General features: G+C 38.2%; 1 protein-coding gene across 1 annotated transcript in view; it reads right to left on the bottom strand.

Moving 5' to 3' along the window:
- Positions 1-1,096: 1,096 nt before the first annotated feature.
- The window catches only part of LOC306639823 (mas-related G-protein coupled receptor member X2-like), a gene marked incomplete at its 3' end in the record, with an annotated part of 139,576 nt that continues 114,272 nt past the window's right edge, over positions 1,097-26,400 (bottom strand). The window contains exon 2 of the mRNA XM_079103535.1: positions 1,097-1,232. Within this exon, the coding sequence (XP_078959661.1) occupies positions 1,097-1,232 (136 nt within the window). The remainder of the gene's footprint in view (positions 1,233-26,400) is intronic.

Genomic DNA, 26,400 nt, shown 5'->3' with positions numbered 1-26,400 from the left:
GTTACCAGAAGACTTTTCATAACCTCAATTTCTTAGGTTGTTCTTATGCAGGTAGACACTGTGCCTTCAAAACTCAGAGAATTCAACAAAATTTACAAGAACTCATTCAGAAACCAGCTTTCTATCTGAATCCATGTACTAGCACAAACATGAGACTAGTCACTCAGAGCATAGACAGAGAGAAATAAGAAATTGTCAGGGACTGGGAATGAATCGTGGGCTTGTCTGAGCCACCTTGAGGCAGGGCATTGCTTTTCTGTGAACTCCTGGTAAATCTGACCAATTAGAGACGATTCAGTTGCTAGTGACACCTGCTCAGAAGGAATTCTGTCTCCCATGGAATTTGATGGTACTGACAGCCCTAGGTTCAAATGCTACTCTCCAGGGGTGGACAGATACGGGTGCCTCTCACAGCCTTGAGGCGCCATCTGCCTGTTTAGGAAGGAACACAGCACTAGGGATAAGCTACAATTAACCTATTTTCCCCACAGCCTCATATTTGTTTGTCTTAAAGTTTTTCTCACAATAAATCCATTTAATGTTCTTGCTTATATAGGTTGTGGACTTTTCTTGTATGTTAGAGTGAGACCCATTCTGCTAAGCAACCCACAGGCCCTCATTTTTTAAACTATTTTCTTGTGTTTTGTCTTTATTTCTTATTATTATTTCTGAGTTTTATTTTCTCAGCTGCTAACAACGTGTGTTCAGTTAACTGCTCTTTCACTGTGCAGGACAGAACCAGAAGAGAGTATTATTTTCTTCAGTTTCAGGCATGGAACAAACAAAAATAAAAGGTGTATAGTTTAGTACAAGGAGTCTTTATGCATTGGAATGAATATGTCAAAGAAAAGCATCAAAGAAAAAGATTTAGATGACAATAGAATGAGACATTTGTTGAAAATATAAAAAAAAAATGGATTGAGACATAGGATTGGTTTCCCTAAGAGAAAGAAGAAAAGCCAGGTTAATAAAAACCCATAGGAGGACATGAAGGAATTTCAGGGACAGGAGGCTGAGAGGAAAGCAGACAACTGTCAGTGTGGCTGGGCACTGTTGCCTCTTGAAGGCACATCTGAAGGACCAGAGCAGAAGCTCTTCACCCCTGCTTCACTCTGCTGCCTGACATCTGGAGGGTTCCCTGAGAAAGGCTGTCTCCACATTCATCCTCTTCAGGAGTGTCCTGCAGAGCCCGCTCAAGCACCAGCTTGAGGTTCTGCCCCTGCAATCGCTGCCTAAAGGAGCCAACGAAGAAGTAAATGATGGGGTTGGCAGAGCTGTTAACAGAGGACAAGGCAAGTGAAACCAGAGAAAGGCAGTATTCTGAATCATAATCAATATAAATCCAGGAAAACAGGAAAAAATTGACACCAAAGGGCACAACACATAAGAGAAAGACCAACACTGTGAGCAGGATGGTAACATACAGTCTGGTCAGAGGTTTTCGTTTGGATCCACAGAACATCCTACCCAGCAGGACCAGGCTGGACCCTAACAGAACCACAAATAAAAAAAGCACCCAAGCAGTTATAGTAATAGTAAATATTCCACACGGATCAACTTCACTGAGATGAAGACAAGAGTCCCATTGCAGGATGCTCAGAAGCATGGACAGGACCCAGAACAGGGCACACATGATAGCTGATGTGTGTCTTGGACGATGGCACTGGTACCAAATGGGCCACAGAACTGACAGGCAGCGCTCAGTGCTAATAGCGCAGAGCATGCTCAGGCCTGCAATGTAGAAAATGGTTACTCCCGTTCGTATGATGCCATAGTCATAGATGTGAATGGGAAGGATGTTTTCAATGAATTCTATCAGGCAAACAGTAATAAAGAGGCCAAGAAGGAGGAAGTCAGCAGCAGCCAGGTTTAGGATGTAGATGTGAAAGGCATTTCTGTGCATGCGGAAGCCCAAGAACCAGATCACAGATGCATTTCCTGCCAGCCCAATCAGGGAAATGATGAAGATGAACACTTCTGGGATTAGATTACTCATGTAACATATTGGAGGACGATACTCATAACCTCCATTGGTTGGTGTGACATCTGTCCTCCAGGCTGAGATGGTTGGATCCAGGCTCCTCATCTCTTCAGTGGGGCCCCTGGGAACACAAAGAAGACTTGAGCACTAGGAGCAACAGCTCAGATGATCAGGATCACCCTGCTACGTGGGGATTACTATATCCATTTTAAAGAGTAGGGAGACATAGGTCAAGTATAGGTGTTACTTACTGGGGATTCCTGAAATATGGAATCAAATCCAGTAGTCATTGTCTGAACTGCCTGAGCTCTCTGACCTGAACCTAAACGACAAACAAATATGCTATAATCTGAAAACTCTCACTCAGAATATGACCAGCACTATTTTGTCCTGGGATGCTTTTTTTCTCAGGTGCTAGAATGGAAACAGACACAGAAGTGATTATAATATCTTCATCATAAAGAGAATTTCATTCAAGGAGACAAAAGACCTGGCTCTCTTGCCACTAGGTTAACGTGAACTTTTGCTAAAAAGGGAGTGAGAATGGCTGGTCATAGAAATAGCTTAGTGAGTCAGGAATTGAAGATAGGTTCACTTTTTAATCCCCAGGCTGAGCTCTATGTGTGGCCCACATGCCCTCAGTATCTATTTAGTGAATTAATATGTGAACAAGAAGACTTACAGTGCAGAATGATGTGGGTTAAATGGAAAATAAATATGAATATACAATGAAAGACCTTAGCACACACATAATGAGATGAAGAAAATACCATTCATCATAATCCTTAATGTGAGCAGTACTGGGTGTATTTAGAATTACTTGTGTGTGACCAAATAAGTACCGTTGACTACTTATGTGACTTTGGAGTGTGGATTCATGGTGTCATTGTTTAGCAGTGAGAGGCATTTGGTGAACAGTGTGGAGGTCAGATTTATGTCTCAGCTGAATTGTTCTGCATATAGAGCAGGAGGGTGTGAATGTGGGTGAGGTATGAGTGCCCCTGAAAAGAGGTATTTTAAATAGGAAACTATCTGTGGAGGACTACTAGGTGGTATGTACAATATAAACCTGCTCCATTCCCTCCCAGAAAATCCTTAGTAACATTTTTCTTCTTGATGAAAATGTATATAATGTGAATAGAGAGAGGGCATGGATTGGAATGGAAAATGAGTCACTCAAGCAGATTTCAAATGGGTAAAAGGACCCACTAATATCTTAATGGTAACAGGAATTAATTTGGAGTTTCCCACAATATTCTCTTTGATTCCTTAAAAAGCCTATGAGGCAAGAATTTCTTTTTGTCTCATTTTCACAGAGGATGGAATTGGAGTGAAAACATTATGAGTGATTACCCCATCAGCACTTTGGACTCACCCCTACTCTGTGTTAACTATATGTGAATGAGAGAAGAGCAGAGGAGTAAATCCCAAGATATATATTTCAGATGGCAATAAAATTGTGGTTAATAAAATCTAACATAAACAAAGTTCAGAAACAGAGGAAAAGAAGCTAATTAAATAGGGCACAAAGGGAAATTGCTAGAAATCAGGAGCATAATGAGAAACCAGAAGCCCTTTGTTGTCTCACAAAGGCAGCAATGTTTTCAGAATCCAGAGGACACAAAGGGGCAAGAGGCCTCCACGTGGATAGAGGAAACAGTTTCCTCTTGGCCTATAAAACTTCATCCTGAAAGGAATGCGACCATCGTGACTTTTTTAGATAGAAAAGTTCCCTCAGCATTGGTTGATCTGCACAAGAAGCAGGAAGGAAAATGGAGGTGTTGGTGTCCTGACTGAACGCAGTTTCTACATTTGTGTTTAGGCTGAGTGACTTTGTCTGTGTTAGCAATCATGAAACTCTGTAAGGAGCTTCCTCTTTCAAGGCATGTCTTGTCTGCTTTATTTATTATTCTACCCCAATATTTGGCATGTGTTCTTTACAGATCATCTATTATAACATCCTTACCTAACACACAAAACACTGAGCCTTAAGCAAAGGGATTTTCAAAAGTCACATCTTCAAAAGCAGGTCTAGCTCCAGACCTTGGTCTCCTGGAGCCCTACCTGAGGCTTTGCCTCTGTTCTCTGCCCCTTCTTGCCTTTTTTTTTTTTTTTTTCAGAACTTCCAAAGAATCTTCATAGGAGCACAGAATCTGAGACACCATCAGCACTGTCGCAACTTCTAGAGTCCCCCAATGCCATTTTTCTCTTCTGTTAAAGTGATTCTCTGAGTTTTACATCTGAAGAATCCCATCTTCCTACCTCTCTTAATGCTGATATCATCACATGACTAGACCCTGACCAAATCAAGTGAGGCGAGTGATGAAACAACTCCTCAACTCTATGATTAATAGAAGAAGCATAGTCACCCATTCCCATCTTTATTTTCTCCCATGCATCCATAATGATATAGCTGGGATTTATTTAGGACCACAGGAAGATGGAAATCTTCCAAGTCTGAGAGCAGCAGTGTCAAAGAATTCCTTGAGTCTGGTGCTCTCGAGCTTCAGCATAGGTCTAACACATATCCTGTTAAGGTCATTAGTGGTTTAGTTTTAGCCACAATTTCACACTAAACAGGAAAGAAGATTTTGCCTTTAAAAATGATGTTCCACTTTCAAGCCATTTTGATTAATGTAGGTGATTGTTCCATAAAATTAATGCAAGGGAAATAATATGTAAATAGAAGATTTTTTTTTCAAATGAGATAAAATGACAATGGATTCAATGATATTAGATTGAGAAAAACCCAGAGTAGGAAGATAGAAGGAACAATGAGGGACAGTTTCATGTGTCATGACAGTTTTTATTCCATTCTTCTCTGCTTTGACAGAGTTCCCAAACTGGTGGCTTCTTAGCACCCCAACAATGTCATCCTTTTCCTTCTTGTTTCTGGGTGAACTGAGCTACCTGGTGATACAATCAGGGCAGTATAGGATGGGAGGACAGGGATTTGCAATTTTAATCTCCTAACTCTCCCCTGCTACTCAGTGTGTTGGCAGTGCACTGCTCCTTCACCTGGTCATCTTCTAGTAATATGACTACACCCATGACTATGCTCTATCCCTGGTAAATGCTCCCTCTTTTGTCCCTTACAGTCTAGGTATGGAAGCATTGATCCATCCTTGATTTCTTTATGGACCTCACCATGCATTGCTATTTTTCCCTTAATTCCACACATCTTTGTAAACAGTCCCTCCTGGTGTATTTCTAAATCATTCCAAATTGAAACATCTATTTCTTGTTAGAACCTTATGCAATACAAAAGAAAAGTATTTTTGGAAAGCAATGAAACCTATTTTATAGCATCTTAGCTCTAGTGAGCCTTACCTGTATGTGGGTTTACTTCTTAATGAAGTTTTATAAAAGGCAGAAATCTATGCATAGCAGCAGATATAAATCATTGGAAAAATGTGAGAATGAAAGCTAAATAAGAAGGATAAAAGGTTTCATTAATCCTATTTCAAAGTCTCAAATTAGTAACTTCAAGTACCCAGTCTTCAGAAGTATGATTCTGTCTCCTGACTTTCCCTGAAAGAAGCACCACGTCCCCCTCAATGTAGCCCCCTATTGTAGAAACACAGGGATGTGAACTGAAAGCAAAAACCTATACCTCACAGGAATTCTGACAGTTCTTACCTTTCTTCCATTCTCCTGTGCAGAAGTAGAGAGCTGAGCTGTGCTGTTTCTGAGTTGGAGTGATATCACGGTATAATTATTTGTCCTCCAAGTGGAGAGATTCCTATGGAAGCTGTATATAAAGCTGGTGATCAATTAAGCCTTTTAAGATTGTGAATGGCCAGTATGATTTCCTGTCCTTGGATTGGGAGCAAATTAGAGACTACCGTCATTTGAGGATTCATTTTAATGAAAATGTTTCTGGGCATCTGAGTCCATTCCGCTCACATATTGGCCTCTCCCTTCCATCCCTTTCACTCCACCTACCTGTAAGTGGTTGCTTTTTTCTGCACTTTGCCCCTATGATCCTAGGTAACAATGTAAGGAAAGTGTGCTTTCATACTGAGTTTCATTACTAGACAACAAAGTATATCATTGGGTCATTAAAGGTTTGTCATGCCTGGCCCCATATTTTTTTTATTTTTTATCTCATCAATAATGAATTTATTTCTATACATTTTTCCAATTGACAGAGAAAATGGATGGTAAACCTATTCTCACTGAATTCTATTTTCTACTTACTACTGTATCCATTCTTATTTTTCTCATTCTTAGCTCTGATTAACAAACATTTCTATTTTTAATGTGTCAGTATGAAGAGGTTAATCAACTGACATCTCTTACAAAATGTGAAGTGTTCAGCACATAAAACATTATTTTCCCTCCCTTCACTTCATGAAACTTTTTATTATTAAATTGTCATATAGTGTAGACATTCCAAATTTTATTTCTAATCTCACATGTCTTCACTTTTTGTCTTTCATGTTATACTCATGGTAGGTTACATATCATTTTTTATAGATGGAGTTAGAGAATATCATGCTAACTGAAATAAGCCAAATTCGAAAAAGGCTAAATGTTTTCTCAGATATGTCGAAGTTAATTCGCAATTAGGTCAGGGGGTGGGGGTAGAAGAATAGAGTTATTTTATATTAGGTAGAAGGGAGTGAAGGGAGGCCAAGGGGTATGGTTGAAGGAATGATAGAGTGAAACAGACATTGTTACCTCATTACAAGTATGACTGCATGACCAATGTGATCCTACAAGTATAATTTAAAAAATGAGAGATTACACTCCATTTATGTATGATCCATCAAAATGTATAAGTGCATTCTACTGTCATGCACAACTAATTAGAACATATTTAAAAATTAATTTCAAGAGTATAATTTGAATTAGAAGCTAAGATGGACATAAATCTTGGGGGCCATTGGAAGAATGCTAAAATGTGGTTATGATTTTCTTTTGTTTCTCATGCATTCCTGTGATTGTTGCTTTGTTTCAAGAATGGGAGTAGGGGGAGGTTTTGTGGAATATTTGAGAGGTGGAACATAGTAATTGTCTTTAGGTCCCTGGAGGCTTTTCTGTGAATGTAGTTCTCATGCAACCCCTGGGTTTCTTGTGATAGCTTCTATATAAAGGAGCAAGCCTGGCCTCACCCAGCTTCCTAGCTGGAGATACAACCCTCATTACATGCCCACTTCTACCACACACCATAGGGCCTGACCCAGAATGGGCCATGAAGTTTTGACTTTCAGTCAAATCTGTAAGCTAATTTACTTGTTTGTTTCATGAGTAGCTGTGTCAGAAATTTTGTTATGATAAGTAAATCTAAGTAATAAAGAAGGTAATTTGAAATTCAAAAATTTTCTTTTGTGGGGTGATTCAACAAATATTTCATAAGAACCTTAATTGTGTTTTGAATTATCTTAGAAATATTTATTTGGAAGCATTAATCTCCATTATCCCAGAATATAACTATTTGGAGATGGCATCCTTCAAGAGAATTAAGAGGTATCCATTAAAAGACATTGTACAAAGTAAATGGTGTGCTTAGAAGAAGAGGAGATTACAAAACATACCCAGGGAAGGAGGACCAAGAAAAAGAAACAAGAAGAAAAGGATCCCATTTATAAGGATGGAAAAATGTCACACCCACATAAGAAACTGTAATACTATGATAAAATATGTGTAATATATTAAAATTTAAATGTGGAAGCATTTGGATAAACTGAATTTCTTTTATATTTGTAGTGGTAAAATAATTCAGGTACTCAGGTTACCATTTTTGCATATTTAAAAATAATTAAATGTCATAGATTTTCACACATAGGCAGTACATGCATAAAATGATGAAATCCAAGTGAGATCCATAGGGTAGATGATTTGGTTGTACTATCATTTGATTTTGGTAATATACTGTGTAGTCCGGTAGTAGATATACAGAAACTCTACTCTTCTTGCAATTTTCCTGGTCTTTAATTATTGCAGAACTAATTGCTTAAAGACAATTCAAATGTTCATTTGTGGGATGGGAAACCTACATGAATATTGAAATCACCATAAATGAGGTCACAGCAGATGCTAGAAAGAATTTTGTAAACCAAGTCCAAGGCCAGTAGAAAATATCATAAGCATTCACACACTCACCATCATAATTAAGCAAATATTAAAAATTCATGATATTTTCTTTCAATAGCAATTTGAAAAGAAATAAATAAAAATTTACAGGTAGAAATACAGATCAAGTTTGCATCTACTCTCCCACTGTGCTCTTCAGCTCTTGTCCAATAGATAAGCATTATTCTGCCATATGTGTCACAGGATGTGAAAACAAAGATTTAATCTAAAAGTCAAGCAGAACATTGACTGGGGTAGAGTTCAAGGGTAGAGCACTAGCTAGGCATGTGAGAGGACCTGCCCTGAAACAAACATGAGATAGTCTTGGTGCTACATGCCCAAAGAAGTGCTGGAGATGTGAAAAATTTAGTATACACTTCTGAAAATTCTTATCAATTCTTAAGCCATCAATCATATAAAGGCTACAAAAAAGTTTAGTGTTGAATTTTTACGTGGGTAATAATATCTATAATTTATTTTGAAGATAAGTTATCTTTATGCTCTCAACAAGGTCTTTTAACAGGTCAAAAAGCAACAGAAATGTGGATATAGTCCACTGCTTCTTTCTTTGCTCCTTACCTCCCAAGGTTTTCCTTTTTCTATTTCTCTTTGGTTTTCATTTGTGACTTGTGACCCAGTAGTTTGCACATATTCCTTAGAAGAGGATAGGAACAACCAGAACTGGACTTTTCCTGGGCTCACTTGATTGGTTCTTTTGGATTTGACAGCATTTTAGAGTTGACTCCAATTAGTTTTTAAACATTATAACAATATAACAATTTAAACAATTCAGTCACTTCAAACCCATGAGAGGCCTAGCAGATTGATTGAGCACTCTAGCTTCTTAAGAGGAATCTTTCCACTATGACCAAACACATGGAGAGGCACAGGGAATGAAACTTACCCATCCTGCTAATCATTCACTAAATAAGCATGAACATTTATTAAAAAACCTACAAATTTCCTCTCTTCAAATTCGTCTAGATTCTATTTATCCTTGAACACCGACAAACAAATGTTGGTATAGTTGTCAAAAATGTAGAGTCATCAGCTCAATTTTAAGAATCTCAAGAAGATTTTCCCAGATTCACTCATCTCTGTATACACAATTGTTAATGAGATCTTCTCCCTCTCTCTTCCCATCTCATCTTGTTTGGAAGGTTTTCAGGACCAGTTGTACCTACATTTTTTGTGTTTATAAGAAAATCTCTTCTTTCCTACTCTATAGTAAGCTTCCAGGCATTGGAACCAAATCTCACCTTTTCTTAGGGTCAGCACTGGTGTAGTGACAGTATTTGGGTTCAGTATATATTATGCTGATATACACAAAGGGCATCACAACAGCTTCTGCAAATTGCAGGTATCTGACAAGCAGGTACACAGAGTTTATGTCCATTCTGATTATACTTATGGTAGAGAGATATAACTTGTGAGTCTTTCCTCATCAGGATGGTAGTTGCAGTCAGTCCAAATCAAACACTGCACATTTATTCTGAACACAGATTCCATGCTTTTTGTGGCATTAAGATCAGACCAGTACGATTCCGTAAACTTCATCACCTGATTGAGTTGCCCTGGATGGGCATTTGGTCTCAAGTGGTCACTGATCAGCCTAAGAATACAGGTTACTGGACTCCAGATGAAGTTCTCTTCTTCATTAAGCACTCAGTTTCAGCATCCCTAGGGATTTCATGTTCTGGTTGCTGAGGTGAGCTGGCTGGAGGCAAGCGATCCTTTGCTAGATCATAGGGTAGTGGGAGTAGGGAGTGGAACATTGACTGTGACCCAAGAACCCGGAGGTTCTCCATATAAAAATGTTTTTAAAAGTGAACATTTTGCTTTGATATCAGAGTGTAGCATGAGGGCTCTTTGACATACTGTGTTTTTGATTTCATGAATGTAGAGAATTGGTGAGGATGTTGAAACTTGAGGATGTTTGATAGCAAACCCTCTAGTTTGTTCTTTTTCTGCAATTATCTGGTAGAAATCCAGATAATTGTAGATTTGCATAGGGATTCTTTCCATTGCAGAAAAAAATGAAAAGAGGTAACATTTAATAAGAAAGATTAGGAAGAAGTTAACTTGAGAAGTTTACTGGTGGTCAACTAGGATGGAGATATTGTATTTTCTGACCAACTTTTTACTTAAGAAAACTAGTAAAATCAGGAGAAAACTATCTTTTTAAAGAGGGTGTACAGACTTCAGGGGACGAAGACAGACACAAGAGCTGGATTTTCACATAAGACTTACTCAGCTGCATCTGCTAGAATCTATGGAAGAACCAAGCCAACAGTTCCTGCCATTCGGGACCCAGAGCAACTCACACCTAAAAATATTATATTCGTTGCATTGGAAATATTAGGTGCAAGACACTAGGCCTTGCATTCTTTTGTATAATCTCCATATTTTATGTTGAGGAATCCATGAAAATACCTGATCAGAATGCTCAGAAGCAATGAGCAGACGGAGTTGGGCATGCAGGACACCTGAAGAGTGTTTAGGTGGCAGCAGTGGTTCCAGATAGGCCACAGTTAGGACAGGCAGTGCTCAGTAATAACAGCACTGAGCATGTTGAGGCCTGCAATGTACACAATATGATCCATAGCAAAGCTGTGGAGAAAGAGAGTGTTGGGATGGAAATCCCTGCTGAGTAATAGCAGAAAATCTATAATGTTGTAGTAGGTGAAGAAGAAGTAGACACTAGTTAGGTTGAGGAAGTAGATGGAGTAGTGTTTCTGTGCATGTAAAAGCCCAGAAATCACAGCACAACCACATTACCTGCCACAAAAACCTGGGCAAAGATGAGGATCACCACATTTGGGATCAGATTGTTCTTGTTAAAACTTAGGCCCTGGGTTTGATTCTCAGCACCCCATATAAACAAATAAGTAAAGTAAAAGTCCATCAACAATTTAAAAAATATTTTTTTTAAAAGGTGCAGTAATGGTCCTGTCCTTTCCATTTGTTGGAGTGATTTTTCATTCCTCAGGCTGGGATGTTTGGTTTAAGACTGAGAAACCTCCATGTTGCTCATGGGAACAAAAACCAGATGTGAGAATTTGGTGCATGACTACTATTCTCAGGACCATCATACTACATTCTATTTACTATCAGACTACTAAAAGTGAGGAAAGAGAGGTTTGCAGAGGTTAAATAACCTATCAAAGGCAAGATAGTCCTGGCAACTGAATACAAACCAATTTCTGGTCCTCTCTAAAGGTGATACGCTGCACTACAGAGCAGATTCTCTATTGCATGGGAAATTCTATTCCCAAAATCCACATTCAACATACTTGAGAAAGGCAACAAAGCACCACTGAGTGTGAGCAGTGTTCAGAAATTTTCTCTCAGGTGCAAGAATTCAGAAAGTTGTAGAGGTGTCCATGACACCGCCATGACTAAAAGATGTTGCATCCTAGGAACAGAAGAAGACCTTGTTTTAGGGCCCAGAAAAGAATGTGGGTTCTTTCTTGGAGAGATGCGAGGATGGCTTGGCCTGGTGAGCTAGGCATATCTCAATGTGTGAGTCTCAGTAAAAATAGAAGCAGTGTTTGTATTTCCAGCATCTAGTTCTATGTATAGCATCTTGTGTTTTCATATTCATTCAATAAATGCATGAATGACTTCTAACCATAGTGAAGATTTTGATTTAATGAAAATACAATAAAAGATATTAGAAAATACATAAAAAGTTAAATGAAAGAAACTTCATATTGTCATCCATTTTGTGGAAATTTCTGGGTGTGCTTAGCATTCCTCATGTGTGCTCAAAGAAATTAAATTGAGCACTGAATGCATTTGAAGTGAGGCTTCAAAATGGCTTTATTGAGCACCTAAGAGCATTTGCATCCACTATGGGATTTGTATTTAACTGAGTTGTGTAGCAACAACAATGGGGGAAAAATAAGCCATGGTGGGTCTGAGTGCCACTGAAGAGAGAGATAAGTTTTGGGGTGTCTGTGGAGGACTATTAAGTGATGCTCTGGGGTGTGTACAATAGAAATGTACTTCATTTTCTTTCCCAGACGATTCTTAGCACAGTTACTTTAGAGATCATATGTTTTTGTGAGGTGTCTGTGAGGAGTTGTAGAAGTTCAGGGCTCGAATAGAAGGTGAGTTTCTAATTCAAATTTCATCTGGGGCAAAGGACATGTTCCTACCTGAGTGGAAAACAAATGGCATGTGCTTGAGAATTTGCCTGTCATTACATCTTTGAATCCTGTGAAAAATCAATGATGCAAGAATTGGTATTTTCCCATTTTACAGAGGATGAAATTGTAGTACAAACAGGATGAGTTATTAGTCCTTGACCTCATACCCTGTGAAGGTTGACCCACCAGTGTTGTCTCATGGTCTGGCTCAGTCCAGTCCTTGTGACTCACACCCTCTGTGTGCTGATCCCGCATGGATGCAGGAAAAGCAGAGGAATAATTCCCACATTATATGTAACATGGTGGTGAAATTGTGGATGAAAATGAAATCTAGAATAAGCACATTCCAGAAATGGAGGGAAGAGAATCCACTCAAATAGAGAACAAAAGAAAGATTGGTGGAAGTTGGTTAGGAATAGATGTTCCAGACGCCCTTTTTGCCTCACCTAGGGAGTCATGCGTTCAGAAACAAGAGCCCTCACAGGCAACTAAGCCCCCCAGGTTGACACAAGGTTTAGAGGCATCCAGGACTAAAGTGATGGCCTCTGTCATCTGCTCCCTAGAGAAAGAAACTTCACACCTTGATTGTCAGAAAAAGATGGGGCAGGAAAACTAGATTCTGTGTTCTTTGCACTCAAGGGACTTACAGTCCGCACAGCTGTCATTAGGGTGTGATGTGTTTGATTCTTCTCAATTAGAAGTTCAATATTTCATAAATCATGCTTGTTTTTTTTCACTATTAACCCTGTGTTCCTTATGGCCATCTATTGTATTATCCTTAGTTAATACAAGAGACTGAGGCTTTCACAGACAATAGGATTTTTTTTCTTTTTTCTTCCTTCCTTTCTTCCTTTCCTTTCTTTCCTTCTTTCTCTTTCTTTCTTTCTCTCTCTTTCTTTTTTTTTTTTGAAGTAGTTTCTTTAGTTTATGATGCCAATTAGTGCTACACCCCAAATTTTCTGAAAATGACACCAAGAGGAGTCATTCAAATGCCAGCCCCTGGTCTACCTAAGCAATTTTTATTTTTTGGTACTGGGGATTGAACTCAGGTGCACTTAACCATGGAGAGACATCTCCAGCCCATTTTTCTACTTTATTTAGAAATGGGGACTCACTGAGTAACTCATAGCCTCACTAAATTGCTGAGGCTGGCTTTGAACCAGGATACTCGTGGCTCAGCTTCTACAGCTCTGGAATTACAGGTGTGAGACACAGCACCTGTGTCTTTAAGTATTTTTTGTGACTTTTTCACCATTATTTCTTATGTTGAGCATGAGTCTACTTTCTTACATCTTCCACATTTTATTTAACAACTCTTGTTGACATGGATAGTCTCCTCAGTATACAGTTAGCTTCTCATTCTGATCATAGAGCAGGATTACCTTGCCATGGCTCTTGCTCTTATTATCAGATTATAGGACTAATTCTGTCTTAGGGCTTGTGATGTATGTGATCAATGGCAATGGTCAGTGATGCCTCAGGACCAGGGATTCCCCTAGCAATGATGTTGAGATGTGAGGGCCTCAAAAGGGAAGTGCATGCACTGCTGCCTAGCAGACCTGGGGGACAGTCCTGGAGAGGAGTCTACACATGCTGTTATCATTTTGTGAACAGAAAATAAGCTTCCATTGTGTTCAGTCACTGATAATTTTATGGTGTTGATTTCCTCAGCATAATCTTGTCTATACCATCTGGTACAATAATGTGCACAAACTATGTACTATTAACAATACTATTTCATAAAATGTGAACAACTAAATACTCCTGGAATTTTTTTTTCAAAATTCAGATGCCACCATACTAATATCACATTTAATTTTGTAACTATTCAATATTGGTTTGATATTAAGATCAGTTTTGAAGTTCAGTGTTATTGATTTGTATTAGTTAACTGAATCACAGGTTTGTAAAATAGAGTGGGACATCAAAATTTCATTGTTCACATCCCAGTTCACACATAGGTATGTATAAATCATTTATTACCAGTATGTTTTTTAAACCAGTGACTTCCAAGTCCTTGATAAGCAGACAGAAAAAAAAAAAAAAAAAAAACTTTAAAAACTAGGATTTCTAAATCACAATCTTGGAGTTTTGGTAAGAATGTCTAGGCTAGGACTTAGGAAATGACATTTTAAGATCTCTATCATGATTCCAGGCATAGTGAGGTCTGGGAGTCACTGGTGTAGACTCTGACCTTGAAATTGCTTTTCTTCAAATTAAGCTTCACTAAATTTTGTGTTCATATTAAAATTGAGATCCCTTCTATAATTTCAGAAGGAGAATCTGACATAGGGGTTGTAGTGCATGTGATCTTTTAAAAAATGCTTTTGGCAGAAGTTTGTAAGAAAACGAGGAAAGAAGTATAGGGAAAGAGAGGGTCTGAACAAGAATAAACTTTGATCAGAGTTTCAGCATAGTCTTGCAGGGGTCTTTGGAGTGTAGATCATTAAAGGGGTTTGTCTCTTTTTTTGAGTCAGGGAGCTGGCTCCTGAGCACCACTCACTGTGGTCAGTCCTTGGCTCCAGACAGCCAAAACTGAGGTATGTACATTGTGAAGCAGGTTCAAGCTCCCAAGTAAAATTCATTGGTAGTTTTCACATGTGAACTATTAAGAGGAATTCTGTTGACACCTGAGGATAAGAGTACCCAACTGTTGCCAACAGTGTCCACTGTAGTCCACACTTACACCACTGAGACAAATTTACTCCTCATTTCGTATCTTCTTACATCTTTTTTAGGATTCATAATGGCCACATGTGGGGAAATTTACTAGAGAGAGATATGGGAAGTGTTATTAGCCCCATTTCTACAGCTTTTCCCAAGGTTGCAACTGATACATATTATTTTCCTTCTCTACCACCAATTACTGATTTTATACACTCTTCTAGTTCCTAATCTGTCTAGGTGGCATATGTGATAGAATGACTAAACTCTCACACCTGAAGGTCTGAAGAAGTTCTTTGTTCATGTCCTTACTTCGTCATGGGTACTCAATTTTGCCCATTTACAATTAAAATTGGCTGTGAATGAGAAGAGACTCTTGTGGACAGCACATTCCTCCTTGACTCCCAAGGTGGCAGCAACTCTACATCCTAATGGTGATAAGGTCAGTTGTTCCTGGAAGCAGGCTGAGTCCTCCCTTTGTTGTTCTGTTGGCATGGAGAACACAATGAGACCAGGGGCAGTGATCTTGTCAAGATCAGGGAGACTTGTTTTAGACACTAATGTGAGCATGGTCTTTTGGAAAACAGAGAGTAGAAATACTCATTGCCTCTAGTTGCTTGTGTGGGAAGCTCTAATTCCATGAACAGTCTCTGAGAGTGATGGTTGATGGAGCCACTCCTGATTCCATTTTTTCTTGCATGGGCTCAAATGCTTTTCCCTTGAAGCTTTCTCCACCTATAGTGACCCTTAGTTTAGGGATCCCTGATGCCTCAGTTGTATCTAGAAGAGGGCTCCTCACCACTATCAGTCTCAGATGATATGGTACAAGATATGATTGGTGTATTCCATGCACCCACTGCATTCCTCTTGGGCCATTGAGAGTTTCACTTGTCCTCACACAATGCTGGATGTATAAAGTTGGTAAAGCAGATTCTCTGTGCAGGAGGAATTAGGGCAAATAGAGAAGTTGCCATCTTTTAGACGACATTTCCTATTTCACACTAGGTATCTCACTTGTGTTACCTTGGTCCTGTTGCTGATTATATGAGACCTTGGATAATGGTACTGTTGGAGACATTGTGAGAAGAAAAGGCAAATGGTAACACCTAAAATATACGTCAACCCTGGTCAGGATGAAATGCTGTCATTTTCTGGTTGCAAATTTCCAACTATTACCAGATGTCAATAGGTGTCGGTTGGTCTCCTTAGGTGATGATGCCATGCTTGGGGCCCCAGTATATTGTTTCATTGTTGACAAGTTGGACATTCAGCAGCAGTACATGAGTAGTCCAATCAACCAGTGAGCATTTTAGTCAGTTTTTCCTCACTGTAACCAAAGTAAATGACAATAACAACTTAAAGGAGCCAAATTTTATCTAGGCTCATATTTTCATACATTCGGTCCATGACTGACTGATTTTATTGATCTTGGTTTAAGCTAAGGCAGAGCAGCATTGTGGAAGCATATGTCAGTGGAACATTCCCCAGCTCAGGAAAGCCAGGTAGAAGAAGTAGGGGAGTGGAGAGTTCAAAGGGACAGAGAAGCCAAAGGAGAGAGGAGAGAGAGAGAGAGAGAGGGAGAGAGAGAGAGAGAGAGAGAGAGAGAGAGAGAGAGAGAGAGAGAGAGAGAGAGAGAGAGAGAGAGAGAGAGAGAGAGAGATGAGGAGAAGAGGAGAGGAAAGAAGATTAGGGTCGGGGGAGAAGCGAGGGGAAAGAGAAAGAGTAAAATAAAAAGAAATCCCAAGACAATCTACCAGTAAAGACCTACTTCCTCCAGCTATACCTCTCCTGCCTGCAGTTGCTACTCAGGTCATTATTAATTCATCAAATAGATTAATCCACAGATTGTGTTCCAGCTCTCAGAATCTCATCATTTCATCTGAATATTTGTAAGTAAACAGAAGCTTTTAGAGTACACCTCATATACAAACATTAACAGCGAGTGTGAGATGGTGCTGCATGGTCCACACCTAACTTTCACCTCTGGTGCCATGGTTATTCCTTTCATAATCTAAATGTACCAGCCTCAGGGTGGCCAAGTACAGAGGCTGACTGGTATCAACTGGATCCTATTCATTTGATTGTTTCGTGCTCTTGCAGTGTGTGCTTTCTAGTGGCATTAATGTGTGACAAAGGCAGAGTACACTGGTTTTTAGTATATACACAGAGCTGTGTAAACACCACTTCAATCTAATTTTGGGACGTTTTCTCCACCTCCAGAAACCCCGTATCTTTTAGCTGTTTATTCCCATTCTTGATTTGCATCTTTCCAAATCCTATTCTTCCTTAGACCCAGAGACTTTCTGCTATATTTATTTGTTTGTTGTGAATATTTTAAAGGAATGCCATCATACAATGTGTTTTTCTTGTCTGGCTTTTTCACCAAGCAAAATGGGATTTTTCTGAACATTTAAAATGTATTTTATTTTTGTCTTTATATGAAATAAACCTTCCCCTTAAGATTAGAGTCATTTCCTCCTACTCTGTTAATTTGTTGCTAGCCTTTCTGAATAATGCACTTTTTGTTTCAATGCGTCTTATAAGCAAGATGTGGGGATAAGGGTCCTGATGTGCTACATCCCCTTTGCACAAACCCCTACAGCCCATAGCAGTTTGCCAGCTTTCCTCAAACTTTGGTAAGAGCCTAGAATAAACTTCTGACACATTCAGGCTCTGAGTGCTCAAACAATGGTACAAAAACTACAGTATCTCCCTGTTTGCGATATGCTTCCTCCAAAAATTAAGAAGCTTGCCAATTTCATTCTGCTGGATGAAATTATGTGTTCATGTACAAATATGTAGCAATGAATTCCTCTGTTATGTATAATTACAATGCAACCATTTTAAAAAGCCTGATAACATCAAATATTGGGCTTTCCCCAACTCCTTTCTTTATAGCTGGATGTGGAAGTATCTTTTTCTTTGAAGGGGATGTCCCAACATGCCTAAAACCACCAAAATCCTAAAAACTTTACAAGTGGTCAGGACCTTGATTCTTTTTAATTGTCATTTCCTGGATATACAGAGCACTTGTCAGTTGTTCATCAGCAATTCAAATTACCATGATGTCATCAATATAGTAGAGCAATACAGTATTTCTACATTCAGGACATTTTCTGACAGAGAGTGTACAAGTGTTGTATACTCTTTCCTAACCCACCTGAAGCACAGTGTTTCTGATTCTCATTGAGTATTAAATAGAATGCATTTTTTTTTTTTTGGACAAAACCAGTGCTATATTCCATGTCCATGTTTCTATGTTCTAGTAATTATGTCAAATATGGCTCAGTAGCTGTGATTAGTACTACTGGTTGATAATTATCATTTATCTACCATGTGACATATCTTTTTTTTTTTTTTTTTTTACTGGGGTCAGATCTGGTAAACAAATGGTCAGGCCATCAGGATAACCACACAAACATCTGTTAAATGTTTGGGTGGCCAATTTCTGCCATTTCCCTGGAGTGCAATATTATTTATATCTATTATTTTTTAGTAGAAGAGGGTAGAATTTCAGGGGTATCCACCTGATCATTTACACCAATTCCAATAAGAGGGTTTTGTTAACTACAAAGTCAGTCCCCCATTCCAATGATGTATTTTAGAACTGGAGAGATGACCAGTGTTGGACTATAATGTCAGAAAGTTCAGCTATTATTGGTCCAGGAGTCTGTTACTTGGTTCCCACTTGCCTTACGAGGCATTGATGGAGGTTTGGGTCTATGAGCTTCTTTGTCAGCTGTGATTACAACTTAAAACCCTCAGTAGATATAGGTGTTTCCTTTTACTCAAATATGAACACTGTGATTATTTGATTACTGGCAGTAGTTCTCTTTGGGAAGGAACTTTAGGAATCATTATTTATACATTTATGTTGTATTTGGGGCATCCTCCTCATAAATAAATAATTTACAAAAAAGAAGAAAGCTTGGTGTTTCTTTTTCAAAAATGAAAATGTAGGATCATTAATTTTCTTTAATTTTGATGAAGTTTTAAATTTACCGAAAAGTTTAAATAGTATAAAGTATTCTTGTATACCTTCTTTCAGAAATCCCATTCAAGTTTCATGGAGAGTTGTCTTTCTAGGAAAAGGGCCTAGGTTGAGATTCACATGTTGCATTTCTTTTTCCAATCTGCATGGTGTTTCTCAGTTTTCTCAGCTTCTCCAACTTTCCTGTTATGACCGGGGCCATTTTAAACTTCAACATTCATGTTTGGTCCACCTCCTTATAAGTTATTGCATTTCTTCCTATTGATTGACAACTATGATCCTAGGTAGTAACATAAGCAATGTAAGCATCCATAACGGAGCTTTATTTCTATGTAATAAAGTATATCATTGGTTCATTCAAGGCTCATCCCACCCTGATTTCATATGTTTTTTATTAGTTTACCTCTGCAATAATGCATTTACTTCTATACTTATGTTCCAAATTACAGAGAAATGTAAACAAAATCAAAATCTCATGGAATTCTTTTCTCCTGAACTCATCACATCCTACCTCCACCAATTTTTATTTCCTCATTATTACCTCTGAGGAACAAAGTTATATTTCTGTTTTATAGTGTCAGTATGAAGAAGTTAATTAACTCACTTCCCATAAGAAATATGAAATATTGAATACATATATTTTTGTTATCTCTGAACTTCATGAAATTTTTTATTTCTTTTCACGCAATGTAGGCCCTCAACATATGAAGTCTTATCTCACAAAACTTCATCTTTTGCTGTTCATGCTATAATTATGCTAGGTTACTGTCTTTTTCTATAGAATGTAATTTGTATTAGGAGCTGGGGTGGATATGAACTTTGGGGGTCATTGATGGAATTCTTTGGTTTAAGTATTGTTTCATTGTGTTCTCCCAAGCATTCATGTGATTTTGATTGATCTCTAGGTTGGCAGTATTGGGATGTTCTGTTGAACCTTTTAAATATGGGGCTTGGTGGAGGTCCTTAGGTCCTTAGCATGGGATCTGAGAGTTTGGTTCTCAGTTATTCATAGAGTTCTTGTGAGAGACTTGTTGTGAAAGAACACGACTTGCCTCACTCAATTAGCTCTCTATTTCTTGACTGGAACTATGATCCTTCTACTGTATGCACTCCTATTATTCAGCATGAATCCCGGCCCAGAGCCTATGTAATTTAACCTTTTGACTTCATAAGTAGTCTCTGTCAGGAATTTTGTTGTAGTAAAAAATGCTGTCTCATAAATAAGCTAACTAAATATTCAGAATATTTAGTCAGTTGTTTAATCCAGAAGATTTTCTAAAGGGTGATGTTATGGGCTGAATTATGTCCTTTCAATATTTACTTGTGGAAGATCTACCATACTCACATGTGGAGGCCATAATTCCTCATTATCTCAGAATATGACTATATGTGGAGATGAATGCCTTCAAGAGCAAATGTAGGTAAAAAGTATCAATTAAGATGGAGCTTCTATATGATGAAAGGTGTTTTTATAAGAAGATGGGTTTATAATGTATACATGTGGGGTAAGGATGTAGATGGAGTAGTGTTCCTCATATGCAGAAGCTCAGGAGTGTTGCCTGCTAAAACAAGAAGTTCAGAGAGGAGAATCACCATACAGAGATCAGGATCTTCTCTTGGAAAGTTACAGAAATATTCCTCTTCTTTCCATTTGTTGGTGTGAGTTCCATCTACCAGACTGAGATATATGGGTTCATGCTCAGAATACTTTACTATTACTCTTGGGAAAACAAACCAGACATTAGCACCTGCTGTATGATTACTATTCTCAGGGTCATCCTTCTGTGGGGGATGTAGTGTTAGGCCATTACAAGGGAGGATACAGAGACTTGAAGCAAAGGCCAGGGAGTCCTGGAGGCTGGATACACAGCCATGTCTAGAGTGCTCTAAAGCCTTGACTGTGCACCACACAGCAGATGCACTTTTTCATGAGAAATTCTAAGGTCCCAACATACCCACTCAACATGCTTGTGTTAAGTCCCCAAGCACCACTCAAAATTTTCTCAGGTGTCGGAATTCTTAAAGATGTAGAGGTGATCATGACACCACCATGACTAAGAGATATTCCATCCTAGGAATAGAAGAAGACCTTGCTTTAGGGGCTTGAAGGGAATGTGGGTTCTTGCTAGGACAGGTATAATGATAGCTGAGCCTAATGAGCTAGAAATGACTAAATGTGCCAGTCAGTGAAGACAGAAGTACTCTTTATGTTCCCAGCATCTAGCTCTACGTGCAGCATCTTGTTTTATTATGAGGTGACCAGCACACCGACAGAACATGTTACTGCTCAGAAGGTGTAAGCCACCTGGGAAAATGAAAGGTCTGAAATAATCAGTAAGAAATAAAGACAGAGCCAAAGATTAGATATAAAATTGGGGCTCCTGATGGGTCTTCCTGCCCTGATAGGACCTGGCACTGAAGGACTGAAAAAGGTCCCAATTCTTTATTTAAGAGAGAGTACGTCAAAGGCAGGAAAAATGTTACAGTGGGAGTGTGTCTTATTTCTCAGTGTGGCAGGGGTCTTGCAGCAAACAGGTTGTTTGGTGTTTGGTTGGTTTTGCCCATCTCCAGGAGGCTGTTTGATCCTAAAGGATGTGAGCTAAGACAGGGAACCAGCATGATCTGTGCATCCTCAAAGTAGGAAATTTCACTCAGGAGTTCCCAGAAAACTAGCTTCCCTGCTTTATATTGACTTGAAGGAAACTATAATTCATATATGGCTTCTAAAACTGTGTATTCATATTTATTCAATGGATGAATGTGTAAATTAATGACAAGTCTAACAGAAATGAAGATTTTTGACTTAAAGAAAATACAATAAAATGTATTCAATAATCCATAGAAAATTAGATGAAGAAAGTTTTATTTTCACAATTCAAGTGAGGCCTAAAAATGGCTTTGTTGAGCACCTTAGAAGCATTGTCATAGAGTGTTGGGGTAAGATTTATATTTGAACTGAATTGTGCACCAAAATCAAGAGAAAGTATAAAGTAATGGCAGGGTCTGAGTGCTGCTGAAGAGAGAGATAAATATTGGAATATGTGTGGAGGACTACTAAGTGGTACTCTGGGGTGTGTACAATAGAAACATACTCAATTTGTCTCCCATAGATTGTTAGGACAGTTACTTTGCAGACCAAAGGTTTTTTGTGAGGTGCCAATGAAGAGCTCTACAAAAGTACAGCAATTGAATATAAGAAGAATTGCTCATACAGATTTCAGCTAGGGAAAGAGGACCATGTTTTGCAGTTTACCCTTCCCTTTTGTACCTTTTTTGCCCAAAGGTGGAAGAATTTATCCAGAATGAAGGGGGTTAGCCTTTATAGGATTGGGTGATATCAGAGTATCCTTTTCTATTATCTATAAGGGAGCTGCCTATAGGAGTTAGAGTAAAAACTGGTGACCAAGGAAAGCTCATAAATATATTAAACACTGTGATTTCATGTACAGTACTATGAGCAAACCAGAAATCAGAGCCATTCAAGGTATGCTCTATTGCCAAGATATTCTTGGCCTCTGTTCCATGCTCTTCCATCCCAACCCATTCACCTGCTGTGAGTTATTGCTATTCTGGATCACTTGTCAACTGTAAGCATACATCGTAATGTTAGTGATGCAATCTTACAATGCGGGCTTTGTAAAATATATGAATTGGTCTTCAAGGATCATTATGGCTTGTTCCCATGTTTTGGGGTGTTTTTCTTTTATCACAAATAATGCATTTTTTGTGTATAATTTATTTTCCAGCCACAAAGAATTATTTACCAGCTAGATATTCCTGAATTCCCTTCTCTGTAGGTTATTACTTATTGCACTTTTCATTCTTGTTTCCTTCACAATTATTAGCTTTCCAGAAAAAGATCTACATATCTTGCATTTTCATTAAGGAAACAGTATAAAACTGCAAGGATGAAATAAATCATGTGTATTTAGGAAAAAAAATAGCATAACTCAAAATGGGAATAAAAAAATTTTAGGTGTATCGCCTTTCATTTTATATGTTTTTCTACCAGAGGTGGAGTATTTACCCAGGATGAAGGAGGATAGCCTCTATAGGATCAAGTCATGACAGACACCATGTTCCATCCTCTATGTGGGAGATGCCTACAAGATTTGGAGTGAATAATGGTGACCACTAAGCAATGAACACTTTGAACAGCCCTGCTGTTTCCTGTGCCATAGTGTGTGCAAGTTAGAAACTGGAGCCACTCCAGGCATGGACCATTATCAAGACATTTTTTGACTGCTGTTCCAATTCCACTCACTTAGGCACTCCCATCTCAATGACTTCGACCTCCTACAGGTCATTGTTGTTATGAATTCTTTAATAGCCACCGTGAGCCTAGGTAGTCATGTTAGCAATGTGATCTTGCAATGTGGGGCTTTGTAAATAAGAATAAAATATATATAAATAGGTCTTCAATGATCACCATGACTTGTCCCCACATTTTCAATATCTCATTTTTATCACAGAAGTGATGCAATCATGTGTATGATTTCTTTCCCAACCACAAAGAATCATTTACAAAGTGAATATCCCTGAATCCCATTCTCCATTGGCCATTACATTCTAAACTTTCCATGCTTGTTTTATCTTTATCAGCTCTGAATGATAAAATCTAACTTCTATTTTTAACTTATCAGTAGTATCAGTTGGATTATTATCCTATGGTTTTCTTCACTTGTGATGCCTTTGGACTTAGTATTAAGGTAATACCATCATTTAAAACAGACATATAATATATTTTCTCCTCTTCTACTTTTTGAGTATGTTTGTGAAGAATTGGTGAGCACTTTAAATATTTGATTGAATGGAGCAGCAAACCCATCAAGTTCTTGATTTTCTTCAACCAGAGATTTTTATCCTTGCTTCATTCTTCTCCTGTGATTATTGGTCAGTTCAGATTCTGTAATTCTTTATGATTAGGCATTAGCAAGCTGTGTATATCTAGGAATTTATTCACTTTTAAATTATCTTCTTTTGGTGTGTACTTGTTAATAATCATTTCATACTTTTATGTGGCATTGGTTGTAGTGTCTTGATTTCATTTCTGATTTTATGTATTTATTTAGGACTCTTCTCTTTCTCATTAGTGTAGATAAAGGTGTGTTACTTTTGCTTATCTTGTAAAAGTCAAAAATTTGTTCTGTTTCATCTCTTGTATTGTTTTTCTCAACTCTATTTTATTTATGCTCTAACATGCATTATTTCTTTCATTCTTCTAACACTGGGCTCAGTTTGTTCCTTTTCTACTTCCTTGAGGCATTATGTTAGGTTTTCTGGTTGCAATATTTCTTTGTTTTGCATGCATGCATGTCTTTAATTTTTTAAAATCCTTTAAGTCACACTGAACCTTTGTGTTTGGGGATGTACTTCATTCATATTCAAGGTGATTATTGATAAAGAAGTTCAGGCTTACCTCATTTTATTGCACTTTGCACTTTTCTTTATGATGACCCACGTAAGTTTCTACATTCATTTTTTTCCTTCTTTCTTCTTTCCTCCTCATTCTCTCTCTCTCTCTTTTTTTTTCTTTTTTTCTTTTTTTTTTTTTTTTTTTTTTTTTTTTTTTTAGGGGATTTAACCCAGAGCTGCGTCCTTGCAAGACAAGCACTTTACCAACTGAGCTATTTCCCCAGCCTTCCTCCTCCTTCTAGCTCTCTTTTTTCCAATTGAAAGTTTGTGGCAACCCTATTTTGAGAAAGTCTTTTCAATATCACTTTTCCAATCACACATGCTGGCTTCATGTCTCTGTGTCACATTTTGGGAATTTTCACTATATTTCAAACTTTCTCATCCTCATTATTTTGATTATAGTGAATTGTGAGCTATATTCTTGGATGGCACTACTGTTATTGTACTGGGGCCCACAAATTATGCCTCATTAGGCAGTGAACTTAGTGATAAATGCTTTGTGTTCTCACTGATGCACCCAGTGGCTGTTCTCCATTCCTCCCCGTCTCCTGAGGCCTTCCTATTTCCTGAGGCACCACAATATTAAAATCAGTTCAACTGATGACTCTGAGAACCCTCCAAATGTTCAAGTAAAAGGAAAAAATGCATGTCTTCCATTTTAAATGAAAAGTTAGAAATGATTGCGCTTAGTGAGAGAGACATGATGAAAGCCAAACTGGGCTGAAAGATGGACCTCTTGTCCACTTGGCCAAGTGGTGGCTGCAAAGGAAAAGTTCTAGAAGGAAACTCAAAGTACTACCCCAGTGAACTTGGAGATAAAACAGCCTGATTGCGGGTATGGTGTAAGCTTTAGTGGTCTGGATATAAAATCAAACCAACCACATCCTTTAATCCAATGCTTAATCTAGATCAAGACTCTAATTTTCTTCAACTCTCTGAAGGCTTAGAAAAGTGAGGAGGAAACTGCAGAAGGAAAATCTGATGCTAGGGTTTTGTAAAATGAGGTTTAAGAAAAGAAGCTGTCTCCATAACTCAGAAGTGCAAAATGAAGCACTATGTGTTGACAAGAAGGTACAGAAAGTTATCCAGAAGTTCCAGTTAAGATAACTGATGAAGGTGCCTCCACTAAACAGCAGATTTTCAATATAAACAAAACAATCTTGTATTGAAAGAATATGGCATCTAGGCCTTTGATAGCTACAGAGGAGATGTCAAGGGGTAACATAAAGCTTCCAAGGACAGATCATCTCATCAGGTGCTAATGCAGTTGGTGGCTCTAAGTTGAAGCCAATGCCACAGTGTTCAGCATTCTGAAAGTATGAGAGCCTGTATTACTCAGATGAAATCTAGTCTGCCTCTGCTCTAGGACTGGAACAGCAAAGGCTGAATCACAACACATCTCTTTGCCACATGGTTTAATGAATATTTTAAGCTCATTCTTGAGACTTACTGCACCGAAAAAGGTTAATTTCAAAACATTACTATTCAATGACAATGTACATGATCACTCAAGAGTTCTGATAGAGCTGTCCATGGAGATTAATGTTGTTTTCATAACTCCTAACACAATATCAGTTCTTCTGTCCATACATAGCAGAGCAATGATTCACTTCAAGTTTTATTAAAAAGAAATATTTTGTAAGGCTATAACCACCATGCTTAGTGATTTCTCTAATGGATAAGGATAAGTTAAATGGAAGATCTCCTGGAAAGGAGTCACCATTCTAGATCCATTAAGAAGAGTTATGATTCATGGGAGTAGGTCAAAATATCAACAGGAACAAGAGTTTGGAAGAAGTTGATTCCAACACTCGTGGGTGAGTTTGAACCCCTATTTGAGAATTTAGTGGAGGAAGTAAGTGCAGAAGTGGAATAAATAGCAAGAAAAATATCATTAAATTGGAGCCTGAACATGTGTCTGAATCATCGTAATTTTTATGATCAAAGTTTAATAGGATATTATGGTTTGGATCTGAAACATCTCCTGAAGACTCAGTTTTGAAGGTATATTTCCCAGCAGGTGGTGCTATTGGGAGATGGTGGAAACTTGAAGAAGTGGAGCTAGCTGGAAGAGAGCGGTCACTGTGAGAGTGACTTCGCAGGATATGTTTTATACTCAG

The sequence above is a fragment of the Sciurus vulgaris genome, assembly GCF_902686455.1.
Source record: "Sciurus vulgaris genome assembly, chromosome: 11".
NCBI lineage: Eukaryota > Metazoa > Chordata > Mammalia > Rodentia > Sciuridae > Sciurus > Sciurus vulgaris.
Note: the sequence above shows the minus strand (reverse complement) of the source record. Positions and strands in the feature narration are given on the sequence as shown.